This window comes from Passer domesticus, chromosome 13, assembly GCF_036417665.1.
Source record: "Passer domesticus isolate bPasDom1 chromosome 13, bPasDom1.hap1, whole genome shotgun sequence".
Classification (NCBI taxonomy): Eukaryota; Metazoa; Chordata; class Aves; order Passeriformes; family Passeridae; genus Passer; species Passer domesticus.
Genome location: NC_087486.1, coordinates 7,175,766 through 7,194,804, shown reverse-complemented (window position 1 = coordinate 7,194,804; position 19,039 = coordinate 7,175,766). Strand labels below are relative to the sequence as shown.

The following is a 19,039-nucleotide window of genomic DNA, read 5'->3' as shown; positions in this document are numbered from 1 at the left end:
GTTACAACAGGAAGCTAATTGATTTCATCCTAAATCCAGCAGGGTACACACCATCTGATGGTTGAGGATCTCCAATTAGATTTAAAAATACAGCTGGAACTGTTTGTAGCTGTCTTCTTTTTCAGTGACCTTGGACCCACACATCTCATCAGAGACACACTGCATACATGTGACCCCTAACAGCCAGGGACCCCAAGGCCTTTTATAGTGGGCTCATTTTCTAAACAAAAACCCCCAACCATTCAAAGAGGTAGAAGAGAAGGCAATGGGGGAGTCACTGTGAATCTCAGGAAAGGAGACCAAATCCATGTTCTACACAGAATTACACCTTGCACCCACCCAGCAATGAGGGCAAGAGCTGGAGTTGCAGTGCTGACAGGAAGGAGAGGTTCTGCATTGTGTTGTCCTTGGCACAATCCAGGTCTCCAGCACCACCCTCTGCAGTAACAAACCCCTCCTGCCTCTCTGTGCTGGAGCTGGGAACAGGACTGGTTACCATCACCACCCCTCTGCTGAAATGCAGACTCTAGAAACCAGCTGAGTTTTGAGGGAAAGAACAGCACAACCCTGATGACTGCCAGCAGCTACCCAGAGCCTTTCAAGAGGCCTTGGGGATTTCAAGCAGCTCCTGGAATTTGGGCACAAGGCATGGGACACATCCTCAGTCCCCAAAAGACATGTTTCTACCTCAGAGCTCTCAACAGAACAATTGCTGCCTATGCCAAGAGCTGCTGTGCCCTGTGGGGATGGTTACACAGGCTGCACTTTCTAAACCACTTGCAGAGACAGGCTGCTGAAGAGTTGTTATTTCTTGCAATTTGTGTCTTGGTTTGGTTTGCTAAAATTAGGAAAAAGTATATTCCAGAGCTGGAACATTTATGGCTTCTTTACCATTACTGTATATTTTAATTCTTAAAAATAGATTTAAGTGACATGATAAGTAAAGAGTCCTGTTTAATCTATTTTGGCCTGTTTGCCACATTCCTGGTTTGGCCTGTTTGACTTGTTAATTTAGAGATGCATAAAACCATCTGTTTCACTGTAGACTTTGTTTTAAGCCTCAGAGGAAACAAACCACACAAATAAATTAAATTCACTATGTCATTTCTGTTAGAATATATGCATTTACAGCCATCAGAGCAGACACCAAGTACCCCATAACTCTAATGTCAGAGCAGGTTTTTAACTATTTAGAATGCTGTTATAAAAAGTCATAACTGAATTTATATCACACAAGGGATTTTCTTAAATTGTATTCCACCTCTCATTTAAAATGAAAAACAGTGATATTCTGCACATTGCTAAAAGAACGTAATAAAGAAAGAAAAAACCCAAGCTTCATAATTAAAAAAATACATCTTGGAAAAATTACATCCCAGACAAATCTACCTAATAGCCTGGATTTCTGCCTCTGTGGTTTGCAAAGTGAAAGGAGTCATCTACAGGCTCATCCTCTTGACACAACTGTAAACTTCAGCAGTCAGACTCCATTTGTCAAAAACAGAGCAGACCTACAATTTTTTACTCAACTCTGTTTTGCTAAGAATACACATTCAGTGAGGCCAAAGCTTTTTCAGAAGCATATTTTATTGAGAAAAGACTCCTGTTCCAGACGAGAAGGAGAAGGAAGAAAGTCACCGCCAAATGAGTTACCTATGAGGGGGGCTACCACTCACTTCTATTTCTTTGGCAAAAGAATAAAATATATTTTGATTTTTATCTGTACTAGGGGTGGTTTTTCAAGTCTTCATTCTTTTCCAAAAAATAGTGTCCTTGCTTACTGTCAGGGGTATTAGAGGGCTGCTGTATTGATATTTAGAAATAAAAAGTGATTCTTTCAAACACAATATTCCCTAGTGTCTCCTTTCATCACTCCTGCACTATATAGTCTGTTACACAGACTATGGTTATGAAGATTAAATATTTAACTAAGGAAACCTAAAGTTGTCAGTCATGGAGTAAATATTAAATCAATTTATGAAAGCTGAGTGTTACACTGCATAACATTTTACTGCAGTATGAACAAGGAGCAGGGAGGTGGCCTGGGACCCAAAGTGGCTGTTGAGAAATCAAAGAATTCAGCAGAGTAGTTTTAAAAATGTAAAAGCCAGTTGTAATTTCTGTTAGAATCTTATTTGAAGACAGTTCTCCAAACCGTGTTCCTCAGCAGGAAGCTTAGGTTAAGGGAATATACAGCTGAAACATAATGACTTCCAAAAACCTGAGCCCCTGACCTTGTGTCCCGTCCACCAAAGCGCATAAGAAGGACTTTGAACATTTTAACAGTCCCACACTCGGCTTCTGTCTTGGCTCCTTTCTCTTTTTTTTTTTGCTTCTCCCCTATTGGATTTTCTGAAAGTGGCCTGGATTTCCCTCCTAGAGTTATTTTATCTCCTGCCACGAGCAAAACCTGTTACGTCCTATTCAAATGGCTTGCCCGGCCTACATTCCCAGCCCTCTCAGAGCCTTCCCACCGGGCAGCGAGCAGGGCTGTACTCACAATGTTCATCAAGGTCAGCAGGTACTTCTGAACATGTTCTTTCCCGTGGAACTGGACAACTGAGTCATCGACGCCCAGGAGGACTTCGATGTTGTAGTCGTCCTCGGCGGCGTGCCTCCGGCGGCGCTGCCTCCACCGCTGCACCTGCTCCTCGGCGGGGCCCAGGGCGCTGCCCAGAGGGTCCAGGGCAGTCAGGTTGGAGCCTGGGATCAAGCACACAAACGAGTTACCAGCCAGGAGAGGTCCAGGTTTCAGCTCAGATTCATTTGAAGCAGCAGCACTTGTTATGTTCTGAGCGTTAGTTTCACGAAATGTCAAATATAAACTACCCGAATGAGAGAAATGTGACCCAAAATGTTTTTGGTTACCCGAAGTAAAAGCAATACTTTCTACAAAGTAATACTGCATAATAAATACAGGCCCCAAAGAGCAGTAAGTCATACCAATGTTTTGATGAGAAGAATGGAGCTGTTTGCAGTAAAATACTTGTTGCTTAAAAGTACTTCTAACAGAAATACCCTGTCCAGGGATCCTGTGCTACCCAGTGTACCTCTATTTAAAACAATTAAAGATACACACGTGGTTCAAAATCTGATCTTGCTGCCCATAGATTCCTATTTCAAGGTAAGTGCACTTGCCAGTACAGCCTTTGGCCATCCATTCAGGTACCACCAAACCAGTTCCCTCAGTCCCAGCCCTTAGCTCCTTTCTGAGCTGCATACATGCAATCCAACAGCAGTGAAATGGATCCTATTTATCATTACAGCTCAGCACCACGTTTTAGATACGAGATTAACAAATTTACAGTTACGTCCACAATTTTTTTAACAGCTTTTCATCCTTCATTCCAAATTTTCCATGTCACTTTGCATTACTGCATGTCACAGACCAGCCCACCAGGCACAACAGTTGTCTCCTTCATTACTAATGATTTCTAACAGTTCCTGTGATATGAAAAGCATGTTCCCTGACAGGATGGACATGCTTAATGTGGCACTTACCTACTAAAAATTAACACAAAAATATGGAATTTTGACATTTCAGCCTACAGAATAGCAATGATTATCATTCATATCATTATTACCATTTGCATTACAAGAGAATGGAATCACCACTGAGAACCTCTTGATTTTAGGAAATGTCAGGAAATTTTCAGAGAGGCCAGCAAAAGTACAGAGAGGGCTGTGGGTTGGGTAAAGGTCCCAATGCTTCATTCACAGAAATATAATGGGAAGCAAAGGGAGGAAGCCCAAGCCATCACCTTCAAACCAGAAATGAGAAACAGCTCTTGGAAATGTTACAAAAGTGGATTCTCTATTTCCATTTATTGAAGTTTTCACATCAAAAGTGGCTGCTTGGGAAGGGAATGAGTCACCAGATCTCTGGGCTCATTACAAGAACATCTGTGCTCTTGCCTGAACCTTGCTGCTCAGGCTGCTGTGTCAGCAGGTCCTGGGCAATGTGCAGCCTGAGCAGAGTCCCCTCAGCTGAGGTGACAGCAACACACTGGCCTGCACAGCCTCTGGCTGCCAGGAGGAACACACACCAGGCATCCCCAATCCCCACGGAGCACACAGTTACCAGCCAGGAGAGGCTGTGCCTTGTGTGGTGAGAAGCCGGTCTCTGTTCTCCTTGAAGAGACCTCCAGGCAAAGACAGCCCCTGAAAGACACAGCTTCCTGCCAGTTTCCAGCAAGCCTCAAGGACACGCTTGTCCTGAGTCCCACAGCTGCAGGGATCTCCTCTGCACTGCACTGGCAGGGCTCCCCTTGCTCAGTGGACAGAGAGAAGGTGCCACGTGGTGGTCAAACACCCCCATGGAGCCCCAGTGTCCTTCTCCCCAAACAGCAGCAGTTAATGGAGCTCACAAGCACAGCCACTCTATTTTCATTGCCAGCCTCAGGACTCCAAGCAGCTTCTGCTCCTGGGGCCACAAGCTTTTACAATTATTCTGGTCAGAATCCATGATTCAGCATGAGAACTCATTGCTCATGCAGAGCCCAGCTGTCACTCCCAGGTGCACCATGGAGGGTGAATGAGCCTGGCCTGGCAGCACTGGAGGCAGCTCTTCATCGGGCTCCAGCCCTGCCTCATTGGTTACTCCACTGAAAAACTTCAGTGTTAAAATTTCCTTGCTAGTGCTCAGGAGTAATGACCTACCCATCACTATGGGAGCATGGGGCAATCATATATTCACGATCTATAAGACAAATCACAGTTACTGTAAAATATGACCATAAATCTTAAAACCTCTCTAGAAAAGTAAGCCTAGGCTGGCAGGGGCTGCAGGTCATGTCTTCTCTCTGCTGTGCATGAAAAGCTAAAGCAATCAGCGGCAAGGCAAAGCTATCAGAGCTGCTACTGCAGAACAGCAGTGCTGGGCAGGGGAGAGCCTGAGCTGTGCACTGAAGTTGTGGACTGCAAGCTCTGCTGGCTGGGGGGCTGTTATTTGGGTGGGTGATTGGCTGTCAAGATATCTTGAGCTTTTGCGCTTTCATTTCTCTCCCTTATGTGTCAAACTAACTCCTGACACGGTACCTTTATTCCTGCTGTGAGTAAATCAGCCAGAGGCAAAATGTGATCCTACCATCCTGCAGCAAAAACTGCCTGTCCTCCCTGTTTGCTGCTCACTTCATCACTGTCACACTGTAGTCCCTACAGTCCTGCCAACTCCTGAGGAAAGTTATCAGGAGGTTCCCTGGAAGTCATCTCACTCCCACTAGGTGCCAACCAACCACTTTAAATTTTCTTGGGAGCATAAAAATTCCACACATACACAATTACCTTCCACCCTCAGCTGTTCCCCTCAGGACAGCACGCCCAGTGTTGGGCCCTGGTACCTCTGAGGCACCAACCCCACGTGCTTCCCAGCAGAGGGAAAGCCACACTGGCTCCAGCTGGTGCTGGAACCATCCCAAGACCAGAAACAGCTCAAAACATTCACAACAGTAGCTGCAAGATTCCTGGTTCATATCCCAGCTTCCCACCCAGTGCTCTTTCCCAGAGGCTGTCCCTGGGCAGGCAGGGATGCCTCCACACACGCCTGACCACAAACCCCACAGAGTCCTCCAGTGCTGCTCTGCCTCTCAGGCTCTTGGATGATGAATTGCTGGATTTGCTGGACCAGGCAATGTTATTCCCATGTTGGATTTGTTCCTAAATGACAGTTACATCCAAGTGAAATTAATACTCATATCTTAGCAAAGAGGAAGAGAAGCAAAGTTCCATATGTAGTAAATGAAATATTTGTGGTGTTTTGGCATCTCAACTTTCCTTAGTTAACGTCAGCAACTTTGCTGTATCATTGTACTGCTAACAATGTGCTAGAAAAGCTCAAGAGAAAGCACAAAGAACTAAATAAGACACCAAATTCATCCCTCACATTTTCCACATTACATTCCTTCTGATCACCCCTGCACTTTGCACAGTAACATCACAAAAGTAATCTCAAACTGCACTGTTTTACTAAATCATCCCAAGACCTCTCCCTCAGATGTCAATTTTCAGCAGCTTTTGCCAAATCAGCCACTAATCATTGGTGCCAACTTTGTTTTCCATCTCCCAAGAGGAGACACTTGGCATTTGCAGAGCCTCACACCAGCCTGTGTTGAAACCCTCTTGCTCCTGCTAGGAAAAATTCACATTTGTGAAAATTAACCACTCACAGAGAAGCTTCTATTTCTCTCTTTTGCTGCTCATTCAGAACAAATCAAAAGACAGCAGCACTCTAATGGTTCAATGAAAAATCCCTCAAATGCTCTCTTTTTTTCTAAAGCCAGCTAAAAACCTCAGTGATATTCAGTAATTTTCTCCTACCCACTGTAGACCGTCTTCCAGAGAAGAAATAAAAAGTGCCCAAATTGCCAAATAGTGTTGCCTTTGCACATCTTCAGAAGAATTCTCCATCTGCAACAGTTTGGGATGACACCACCTTAATTTCTGGGAATTTTTGCCTTGCTCATGAATGTTTGATATCAAGTTCTTCATGGAAACCCAATTACATGACATCTCCTGATTCTGCCTCACCCATCATGGCAGGCAAAGCTCAAACAGATGCTCTGAGTTACTGAAGCATGAACACTGCCTGCCATAAAAACTCCCTCTCCCTGTGTTTTCTGTCACTCCCTTTAGGACATCCACCAAATCCACAGTTGCTGGCTCATGATCTTGTTTGGTTTCTCAGGAAAATATGACTGCACCTTATGAAACAACTGGACTTTACCAGCCTTAGGGCTCCCCAGTCTCACAGCAGCAATATTGTCCTAATAAAGCAGTTTCTAATATTTTATCTCCTCCTTCTGATAGAGAGAAGGGAACTTTCTGGCAAGCCCAGAGCAGAGGCCAGGATGAGCAGCTGGGAGACTGAACTGTGTGTCATGTTCACAGCCATCATCTGCAGCTTGTCAGCACAGCAACGAGCTGGAATTTCATTTCAAACCTGAGTGTGCAGCATTCAGACCAGGCAGCCACCATTGAAATGCAGCTGGTTTGCTTTTGTGGACACTTCATCTGTCAGCGTGGGAGCAGACGAACGCCTGAGCCGACTGCTGAGCACCTTCTCTGCAGCCACACGAGGATCAGCACTGCTGATCTGCTGCTTTGCTGCTCATCTCCATTCCTGGGACACCTTGCTGAAGGAACTCCCAGCTTCCCATGCCTTGCTGCAAACCAGCAGCTTTTGTGTTGTTGTTTTTATGTTTTCCACCCCGGTGACTTGGGTACCTGTGAAGCACAGCTGGAGCCCACTCTGCTGTGGTGGCAAACACACCTGTGACAGCACAGCAGCCTGGGGCACCCAGCCCTGCTCAGCTGCACCACAGCTGGTGGCAGTGCCACTCCAAGCCTGGCACTACAATCCCAGCCCAAGCATGAGCACATCCATCCCTTGGTGCTGCAAATGCAGGAGGAACAGACTCCTCCCTGGTAGGGAAGCAGAAGCAGGCAGGGTGGACTTGCTTTAGCTCTCAGCTTCCCACTGCTCAAGCACATCTGCACCTCTGGAAAAGCACCAAACCCTGCTGACAGCTTGACAGAAAACTGCTCTTTTGGGAATTGCACCTTAAATCATGAGCCATCCTTCTGCAGCACTCCCTGCCACTGGGATCTTGTGGGCTTCTCTTGTGTCAGTCCTCTGTGATCAACTCCCTAATTAGCCTCCAATTAGCCTGTTCATGCATTTTACCAAAACCCTCATTTGCCTTCCATGGTAAATTGAATCCCAGCCCATGGAGGTTGGAGTCAACAATGAAGAGTCATCAACCTTGGATTTTATACCCTAGTGATTCATTCTCCCATTTTTAAGTTCCTCCATTTGGGGTTTTGTTTTTCATTACAGTTGCACACAATCATGTTGTGTTACGGTCATTTCTTGATCAATAGTTTCTCTGATTTTTTATTTCTTTAAAAACTTATTTCTGATGGTTTTACAGACATGCTCACCTTCCTCTGCTCTCTGCTTTGTTTTCCAAATGTCCTCTACTTGTCTTTCTTCTCCCCCCTAACCATCCTGCTCAGCTACATTGGTGTTTCATAATTTATAAATCCTTTTCCCATACTGCAGTCTGAATTTGGACCCTTCTGCTATAGATCACTCATAAGAAAACTGGGTAAAGCCAGCAGGGAATTAAAATGGGAGAGAGCTTCTGTGAGGTGAAAGCAAATTGAAAACAGCCTAAACAAGAGGAAATCCATGGAGTGAACTTGGTACATGATACCAAGCCAGCCCTGTTTAAAAGGCATCTCCAGGAGGACACTGCCTCAACACAATTTTAACTTGGAGCTCAATTTTTATGGGATTCTTGTGATTTCTTGAATCACAGGTTAACAATGGCTGCTACTTGGTGAATCCTTAACCAAGAGCAATCACTGCAGCAAAATTCTCTTGAGGAGTAGGATCAAATTCCTCCTCTCACACATTTTTACATAAACCAAAAGTAAGACCACACTACTAAACTAAAGACTGGGTATGCACCAGGCATCCTTCTCCAACTTTACAAATCATTGTCCTGCCCTGATGTGCAAAGAAGCAGCCATTTAAAAGGAAGATTTTAGGCTGTGTGCTTTGCTGACCACATGATCTCATTACAAGCTCCCTGCCTCTGAGTTATGCCAATGCTGTTTCTGGTCAAATCACATTTTAACACAGAGCCTGCTCCACCTTTCATCTGGCCAGGGGGAGTTTGCCACGGCTGATGGGGTAAGTTGGGCTGGGCTCTCCAAAAATAGGTCTCAGACTCCAGCTGCATGAAGGCCAGCTGATGGAGCAGGTGAATTCCTGCTGGAATTATCTGGTCCTGCACTTGAAATCAGGAGTTTCAAGTACTTAACCGTATTTCATATAGACAGAAATTGTTGTGAACTCCGTGGGGCAGAACTATTGTCCACCATTTGCAGAGTGAATGCACATTCTTGCAAACACACAGGCACAAGAAATGTTCCTTTTTTTCTTATCACATTTGCAACAGCACAGTGACTTTGAAACTTGGGACATGCTCAAGTGCTTGCTTGAATCATGAAATCACAAAATTGTTTGGGTTGGAAGGGACCTTAAAGCTCATTCCATTCCACCCCCCTGCCATGGCAGGGACACCTTCCACTGTCCCAGGTTGCTCCAAGCCCCATCCAACCTGGCCTTGGACACTTCCAGGGATGGGGCAGCCACAGCTGCTCTGGGCACCCTGTGCCAGGACCTCACCACCCTCACAGGGAAGAATTTTTTCTTAATATGCAATCTAAACCTAGATCAGAGAATCAAAGATGAACCTACCAAAGTTGGGAAAAAAGGGAAAAAAGTCTTTCCAATGGATAAACCAATTAGTGCAGTGAAAATGGCCAGGTGGACACAGTAGCAAGTGGCCAGGCCAAGGCACTAAGAATATCCATGGCTAGGTGTTGCCAGGGAGATTTTTTCTGGCTTATCACAAGAGAAAAGATATCACAATACTAAAAAGAGAAGTTGAAAACTAAATTGATCTCATCAGGGCCAGAGTCACACAAAGAATAACATAAAGATGAGAGATAATTGCACTGTTAGAAGATTAAATGAGAGCAAGGTAATACAATACCCAAGGCTAAAACTTTTTTTTTTTTCAAATGGTGAAACATAGTGTGTTAAAATTTTAACTTTAGTCTTACAACATAATAGTCAAAAAGGGAAAATGAAAGAAATGGCAAACCAGCCAGGAAACCAGTCTGTGTGACCTGGTTGAAATGGAGCTCTCTGGGATCCAAACACAAAATTTTTCCAACAGCAAAACTTATCCTTTGGAAAATCTTCAGCTATCAGCCTTACTAATGCAAACACAGGTTTCACAATTTAGCACCAAATAATACATGAGCAAGAAGTCCAAACTGAGTGCTTAAAAGTAAGCTCGAAAAGGGGCAAAGAAAGCTACTCTAGAAGACTAATTTAGAAGCCAACTTTTAAGTTTCACTGACTTAATTGATTGCATCTGAGAAGTGCTATCTGGCAAATATTTTGGCAAGTCATTGTAAGCTGGCCTGTACTGCAGAGCCTGTGACTTGCAAAACAAGGTGCCTGATTTACCACCCCCAGCCACTCCAAGAGCCCACATCTGGCCTGGGACAAGGGCTCCATCCCTGCCAAGCCCTGCATGCTCACTGTGCCTGGGCAGAGCAGGCTTTGCTCTGCATCTCTCACAGACAGCCACAAAGGGAGCTCAGCGTGCTCCATCTCATTTGCAGATAATGCATAATTAATTAAACTGCAGAGCTCAGCCACATCTCCACGCAGGCAGTGGGCACAGAGCCACAGCTCCACAGAGTTCTGTGAGCCCCAAAGGCCCCACCTGAAGCCCCAAAGGCAAAGGATCAGGAGCTGACCACAACTCACAATTCCCAGCCAGGCTTTAACCAAGTGTTTCTGGGCTGTGTGAGTCCAAGTTTGCCACCAAGATACTCAGATGTCCAATCCATATTCCAAGCATGATTAAATTACAGCAAATTAGCACATTAAGTAAGCTGCCAAGCTGACCCCATGGCTTTGTAGGTGACATGTCTAACAATCCCACTTGCATTTTTAACAGAATGAAATGCCAAGCCGTGGTACAGGACCTGAATAATAACAGATTACATGGGAAGGCAGTTGTCTTTCCATAAGCCAAGTATTCCCTAAGAAAGAGAAATTCAGTTTAATTACAGTTCAAGAAAATAACATTAAAAAACACACAGGTGACAGAAATCAAATTCCTAGCCAGGGCAGGAAGGTGAGATGAGGGAGAAAAGGCAAAGAAATACATAAAATAAACATACATCATTGGAAATATTACTGAAAAATAATGACTGAAGCAAATATGTATCTTTCCTATGCTTTTTAGCCATAGCCTCAAGTCTTGTCTTTTGGCAACATTTCAAAGTAGAATTGTTCCATTCCTTTTAAAGGGCAGCACTTTTCTCAGTTATAAAGTCTCACAAAGTTGTAAATTATACAATTGAATGTTCTCAATGTCAAGTAGAATATAAAACTCATCAGTGTAAACAACGTACAGCAAAAATGACAATGCAAACAGCTCCTGTTTCCTATATAATCATAATGATCTTTTAATTAGACAAAGTAAATAGTCTGCTCATTTCACCTTGTGAAGAAAAACATAGGAAGAAGTCTTCGTAAATTCTAAGGTAAAAAAGGTCTGCATTTTGCAATATCAGTGAGTTCAGTAGATTTCTTGCACATCTCAAAAAATTTTGCCATAAACCAGCAGTCAGACAAAAGAAAAGAGGGTAAATTGAATATTACAAGACGAAAACCTCATCCAGACAGGCTAAGCAAAGGCAGGGCAACACACGATGCCTTGGCTACTTCTGCTGGCAGGATTTAACACTGAGCAAGAAGGAGTTATAATTTTACCTATGTTTTGAAAATATCCTTGTTGCTAAATCTGTCTGGACCTTCTGCACTAACAAATGAAGCTGCAATTGATTAGAGACTGCAGGAAAGAAAACTCACTTGGAAGATGCAGGAGTTTCTTAAACTTCAAAATGACAGTAAAAAACCCTGAAAGAGAGAATCAGCCTCTGCTCTAGTGAAAGCACAGCAGGTTTAGTCCCAAGGCATTTCAAAATCAAGGGCAAAGGCTTCTTTTGTTATTTGTACAAGAGCTCTCAATCTGTCAGGCCCTACAAAAGGCAAACTGTGAAATGCTGCCCTTCTGTTGTGGTGGGTGGGTGGGAGATGGGTCCTGGCAATCACAGCAGAGAAGAGATGCTTTAAGTGGGAAGTCCTCTTCAGGAGCATGGACTGGGCCTGGAGAGAGGGGGAAAGAAGGTAGGGAGGAAGGAAAGAAGATGAATGGGTGTGAGGATAACAAAACCCTCTGCGTAAAAGGCAAATTTAGAGGCAGAAATTGTGAGGACACAAATGCAAAAGGAGAAAGTGAAAAGAAATCACTGTTGGTTTTCCCGCTGCAGTTCCCCACTGGCCCTAGGAAAGGAAAGTTAGGACTTCCTCCCACATCCCACTCCCCATCCCTGAAAGCTGTGTCCTGGGAACACCCCCTGAGCTTCAGGGAACACAGGGACAAATGCCAAGGTATGCCAGGCAAACCATCTCCCCAGCACCTGCAGGCAGGGCTTTAATGTTCCTTTCTCAAGATAAATTTAGCATTAATATCTGGGAGCTTTAGAGGGATTAGAACAGGTCAGCATGCATTTATTTCGTTTTCTGGCAGGTCCAAAATATTTTTAATTCCTTTCAGGTCAAATGGACTTGAATACTGAACTTTTTTTAATGGGAACAAACAAAACATTTCAGTTCATCTGAAATCAAGTTTTACTCATTTGATATGAAATCAAGCACTTCGTCTCAATGCAGAGAATTTAAAATTATAAGATATCTCAAGGGAAAGAAGGGAGATGGTTTGTTTGGAATGCACTGCCATGAAACCCCTCTATATTTTCAGGATTTTTCCTTTTTTATAGATGTGAAGTTCAGTGAAAAATACCGGATTTTTTATCAAAAATAAAAATTTCACCCAACTCAACTGCAAGTGCCAAGACTAAAAGGAGTTTCCATTTCCTTTTCCCCCCATCTACCCCCCTTCCTCCAAAGGAATGGTCATTATTTCAGGACCTCTGGTTTTTTGTTGGGTTACTCACATATTATTGATAAACAAGCTGTACTCAGCACTGACTGGCTTGTCCTTTGGATTGGCTTGTAGCCTAATCAAACTCAGGTCATTTTTCTGCTAAATGAGATGTAGTTGGTAGGAGGCAGTGCTCCTTGGCAGGCAGCAGACAACTCTCCTATAGGGAGAAATCAGACCCACCTCAAAATAAAAGCCTTTCAAGAATTAGGTAGCAAGGAATTTATCTCCTGAATTAAAGATATCATCTTTGTGCAAATAAGGCTTAAAGTGGTCAGAAACTGCATTTGTATTCCCTTTGCAGTGTGCTATAAAATTGCTTTAACAGTAATGACTGCTCTGCTCTTTCTACAGAGAATGAAATTAGACTTTGAAAAGTAAATGTGCAATGACCAGTAAGAAGGGCTGGGAAGCCTCTTACTTATATATATATATATATATATATATATATATACACATCTATATATACACACAGACATACACACATATCTATATATACATACACAGACACACACATATAGATATACTTACAAGTAATAATGCTAAAATAAGAGAACTGTGTATTTTTAAAAAGGTGGCTGGAGGGTTGATGGATGGACAACCCTCTTGATAGCTAATATTTCTATTAGAAATGTTTTTAAATTAAATTAAATTAGAAAACTATCAGAAACAACAGAAATTTAAGATATTAAGTTTTTTTAAACTCAAATTCTCTTTAAATAGTTTTAACCCAACTGGAAGCAAAGAGGACAAGACAAGTCAATGGATGTTAGAGAAACAGTGGATGCTGTTAAGGATAAAAGTAGACAGCTGTTCCAAAGCTCCAAGGACTTTTTGCCTCTGGAACTGGAACAGTATTTAAAGACTATTTAGCCTCCAGCCTGTTACTTTTGCATAGTAACAAATGGAAATGTTAAAGCCAACACCAAAAAAAAATCCTTTCAAATTTCCTTAAAAAGCAGTTGCTAATGTAACCAAGAAGAGCACTGCTGACATACATGATAAAGGCTTCCAGTAATTAACACAATCTCTCTAAAACTAGTAAAAACAGAGTCACTCCAGACCTGAGCTCCTACAATGAATTTTTGGTTTTATCCGAATACTGGACTGGATTAGTTGAACTCTATCACCTGTTTCCACCTAGTTAAGAACTGGCTAACCAAGGCACTCCTAGTTTACCTGATTGTAAAGATATCTGTGATCAGTTGAACAAAAATCACATGGGAAAAAAACAGAAATACAAAAACCTTCCACAAATCATCACCTGCAACACCACAGTTTATGTTCCATTTTGGGAATCGAGAGGTAAAAAGATGACCCTGGGTATATTCATCTTCCTTAGTCTTCCAAAAACCTAAACGTTTAGGTAATAGATCATAGAAACTCTGATAATACTAATTATTAATGCATTGTGCTAACAGAAATAATAACGTGGTTCCCTCATCTGAAGTCAGAATAGACTCCATCCACTTTCAGCTCTTGCTGAGCAAGAGAATATCTCTTCAGTGTTTCAACATAGAAATCCTTTCTACTTTCCCATTACTCCAAAAAGAAAAGTCTACTAAGATAAACAGCAAAGTTTACACTAACTAAACTTACTTTAAAGGAATAAAGTGACATTTGTAGCAAAGGGGAAGCAAGGCTGGAGGGAAAAGTAACATTTTTTGGCAGCTGAAGAAGGCACATGTTGGGTGTCAGGGTCTGTCTCTTCAACAGATTTTTGTTCCCCAAGAGCAACTTCCTGCCTGTGTCCTCAGCAACATAAACCCCACAAATACAGTCTCCTTCAGTTCACCTATTGTACCTGTTCAGCCAGATCTGAGACCACAAATCAGTGCTGAAAAAGAATGTTTTTGAAAGTCACTCAAAACAGCATTTACTTGTCCAACAACAGTGCTACTCAGTTATGAAATAAGACATGAAAGCACCACAGTCAATAAAGACTCCTCCTTGCTGTGGTGCCCTGGAAGCCCCCATGAGTCCTCAACAATTACTTTGGACTTGCAGGAGTCTGAATGATCTTGTGCAGTGTGGGAGCTGGACATGTATTTATTGAAGCTGACACTAATCAATACCCATCACTTTCTCACTGGTTTCAACTTTATTAGAAAAATGATATCAACAGCTGCTACTGCCCCAGTGAGCCTCAGAAGAAAGCTGAGGGATGATGGCATCCAGCTGCTCCCATTGCCTGGTTCTCCAGGCTCTCCAGTGAGCTCCAGGCTGCCTTTCAGTGCAAAGCTTTCCATTCGACCTTTCCTGTATTTCTCTTAGGATCAGAGAATTTTAATGTGTTTCTTTTTCGCTCTTTCGAATCTATTTCTGGCTAATCTTTTCTAAAATTTCTGAAGCATTCGGAAAGGTTTCTTACATTCTGGTTTTATTCCAAGGTGCCTTGGTTTCAAATACTGCAGTGCAGCTGGGCAACTCTTCCATTTTGCTGAATAACCGGTTCACAAAAAAACAAAGTTGTAATTGTTTTGAAATTATTTTCAAATCAAATCACAGGGGAGGTTTAGGGATTATTAAAAAAAAATTAAATAATGGAGTAAAGACCCACATTTCATTTTGATGAACATATATTTCACAATACAAAAGTGCCCAACCAGCTCAGGCTACAGCAGAGAGAAGGACACGCAATCACAGGATAGTTTTGGATGCAAAGAACTTTTAAATGTCATCTAGTCCAACCCCCCTGTGATGGGCAGAGACATCATCAATTAGCATCAAATTGCTCAAAACCTCATCCAGACCGACCTTGAGTTGTTTCCCAGGATGGGACATCTACCACTTCTCTGGGACCCTCAACCTTGCCAGAACAGGGGTGTTCATCTTCCAGTGACAGGAGCCAGATCTGCCCTGTGAGGCTCTGAGCATGGCAAAGCTAGTCCATGCCTGAGGTCTTGAAGGTATAATGTGAATTAAAGGAGTTCACAGAAAGAGACAAAGGGCTGCACCTTGCCAAAGGACTGGTACCTTTGGGAATTCAACCAGGAATAAGATGGAGATCCTCAACCCTCCCAGTAAAAGCTTGATTTGGTTTTTTGCAGAGATTGCCTCATTTTAAGCTTTGAGATTTTAACCTTGACTTCTTGACCATTTGAATGAGAGATTGTTCTCCAACTTTAGCAATGGATCTTAGCCTGGCTAAAAATCAGAAAATACAAATTCTGAGCAAGCAGCTTGCGGAGGGAGAGGGGAGGGGAGAAACCCACACCAAATAGACCCAACTGCAATGAAAACAATTACAATATGAAAAGAGGGGAAACAAAGCAGTTTGTGAAGGGAAAAACATTTAAAAGTTTTGGGGTTTTTTTTCCTCACAAAGTGAGAGTGTCAAACTGTGGTATGAAATCAGGGCAGCAACCACTGCCCATTGCATGGGTTTTAGTTGTCTCTTCTGACCAAAGGTCAACTTTGCAGCAAGGTTTTTATGTTTGGGGGAGATAAATATTCTTGGACAATTACACTAAAATTATGGTTTAAAAATTCATCTGGAAAGGCAGGTAATGCTATGGGAGACAAAAGAGAACACCAGTATTTGGATCACCTAAAGTACAAGGAAAGTCAGCAAAGAACAAATTGTCTGAAGCATTAACCTGCCAGGATTATATCTTAACGTCACAAATTTCAGATCCATTTGAAGTCTCACAACAGAGAAACTAAAGCAACCGATTGAACTTCCTTGTGAAAAGATTTTTAAAAACCCAAAACCTATAGAGTACAGCATGTGGTCTTGCCTATATGTCCCGAATTCACCCAGGGAAACCAACTCCTCTTGCAGAACCCCTCAGTTGCCATTAGTCAGGGAAAACAGAGGGCAAAAAAAAGTACTTTCTCATCCAGCTGTAAAAGCAGCTCCTGTCTTTTTGTTTCCCAGCCTTCCACACATGGATCTAGCTCAATACAGACACCACTTACAGCTATCAACCTCAGCAAGGCCAAAACATGCCCAGGGGCCTGTGAGCAACATCCTGCCCTGCTGGTGTCAGCACTTAACTTCAAGAGGGACAAGTTTCCACCTTCTGTCTCCTTGCAATTCAGAATAACCTCCAGAAAAGCAATCCCCTTCCCCAAAGACAAGTCATGGCAAAACCCCAACAGGTTCTGTAGACAACTATCTGAGCAAGGAAAGGTTCATGCCAAAAAGCATGTGGGAGAGGGAAGAAGGGTTGTTTACCTTTGGAGAGAAGATTGCTTTGTTTGGCAGATACTTGTAGAGTATGACCATGGAGCCAGAGGGTTTTGGAAAGAGGCATTTTAATGTGCTTTCAAGCGCTGCACCACTGATGGAAACACTAACGAAGAACTGCAAGAAACGAGGCTGGCAGTGCCAAACAGAGCCATTTGATGTACGTGGGACCAGCACAGCTCAGCTGGCACCAGCACAGCCTTCTTCCAACCCCTGCCTTCCTGACACACGTTGCTTTGGAATAATGCCCATGGAAGCAATACCAACCCTCAGCCTTTGAAGTTGTCCCAGATTTATGGATGCTTGGGAAAGCAAGAAGCCAAGACAAGAGCAGATGCCCCAGGAGCTTCCCAGTGCTTCCCCTTGGCACCTTGTGAGGGAAGGCAAAGAGGCTGGGAGGGCACAACAGGGACTGAACCTGTACCAGGGCAGGTGACACAGGGCCAGGGCTTGCAGCAGGCTCTGACCTCTGCTCTGGCACCACAGCACGTGGCTGCTGCTACAGCTCCTGCCAGACCTGCTCCCACTGGAATCCTGCAGGGCAGGGAGTGCCCCTCACCACGCTGGGATTTCCAGCCCAGGCTGGGCATTCTGTACAACCATCATGTAAAGCAGCTGATAGCAACAGGCCATTTCCTCCCTGGGGCCAAATGCTTCCAAAACTTCTGTAAATCTCTTAACGTGAAGCTACCACAGCTCCATAACTGTGGATGTAGCAGAAGGAGTAGACAAGCTGAATTAGGCTTCCAATTGCATGTCTAATTTATGTACAACTGCAGCAATTATAGATGCAAATTAAATAACTGTGCAGAAAATGGGTTTTATTAGCCATAACTAAAACCCAATAAAACTCAGTAGCTCCTGCACATCTCTGTATTGAATGTCAATTGGAAATGTGAGAAAAGACCAGGATTTTCTATTTCCTAATCTGAACAAAAGGAAAAAAAGTATGAACTGTCAGAGCATGTCTTTCTACCACAACAAAACAAACAGGAGACCTAATTGGCAATTTCAGAGCAACACATTGTTTTACAGCCAGCAGTTCTATGAAGCTTTTAAACACATTATTTATACTCAGTCTTTCATGCCTGACATGGCTGAGAAAAGTCTCATCTAATAAAACCATATGCTAAATGGAACTCAGTTGCACAAGAGGCCTGTTCTGATTGCAGGCTGGGATTTAAAAGTTTAAACTCTAAGCTGAGGAACACTGTGCTTGACTTTGCAGCCTTTCTGAGATTTGGGAAGGTGAGGGCTTCTTAGCATCACATCAACTGGGTCCAAGGCTGTGAAAAGCCTCTCTGGATGTTTTAATGCTGAAACCTCTCAAATCTTCTGTCATTCAGACTTAGCATGAGAGCTGTCATGTCTAAGGAGCCAGCGCTTACCTGTCAATTTGTTTAAAAGCAATAAAAAAATTGTTCCCATTAAATCAAGGTTAATCTTCCTGCACAGTTCTTACACAATTCCCTGCTATGTGTGATTAAACCATATAAATATAACACAAACACCTGGACAAAAGTTTATATATACCACAGTGTGTCTGCACTGTTTGTTTGCATCATTCCTTGTTTTGCAGGGGACTGGGGATTTTCCTGGCTGGCTGCATTACACACATGGAAGTTGGTAACTGGGAATGGCCACTGGCCTCACCTCAGGATCCCAGGGGGACTCCTGTACATCCACTGCAGGGCAGAGCAGACCATCAAAGCACAGCCAGGATCTCCACCTCCAGCAGAGGTAATTCCCACACGCATCCATCCTTCCCCATTTGGCTGTAGGCAGAGGCTTAGAAAGGCTCTGCTCTCCCAGGACACACTCCCAGGTGGGGTGGGATTGCCAGGTCCCTCTCCAGGGCACTCTGGCAGCCACAGACAGGGCCAGGAGGAGACACTAACACCCAGCTCCTGGCAGGGATGAGCAGCAGACACCAGGAGTGGAGCAGGCAGGGTGCCACAGTCCCTTGGTCTCCTTGTCCCCAGACTCCACCGAACGTGGCTTCCACTAGCACCCTCCTCCCCACAGATATCCCTGAGCAATCTCCACAACCTCATCTGTCCCACTCCATGGTGGATCACTTCCAACACAGCATCTTCCCCAGTGCACACAGCAACACAGGAGGCATTTAGCACAGAAGATCAGCAGGAACATTGTTGTTCCTATGCCACTTCCCAATGGACCTGGTCCTGGATTCACTGTCCTACCAGTCATGAGCCTCTCCTTCCAGGCCACAGCATGGACACTCATT

At 43.5% G+C, this 19,039-nt stretch overlaps 1 protein-coding gene across 3 annotated transcripts in view; it reads right to left on the bottom strand.

The window, feature by feature from the left end:
* Positions 1-19,039, bottom strand: part of ADAMTS2 (ADAM metallopeptidase with thrombospondin type 1 motif 2) — a 174,117-nt gene that overhangs the window by 57,136 nt on the left and 97,942 nt on the right. For all 3 annotated transcript variants that reach the window (XM_064387480.1, XM_064387482.1, XM_064387481.1), the window contains one exon: positions 2,501-2,703. In XM_064387480.1, coding sequence (XP_064243550.1) covers positions 2,501-2,703 — 203 coding nt within the window. The remainder of the gene's footprint in view (positions 1-2,500; positions 2,704-19,039) is intronic.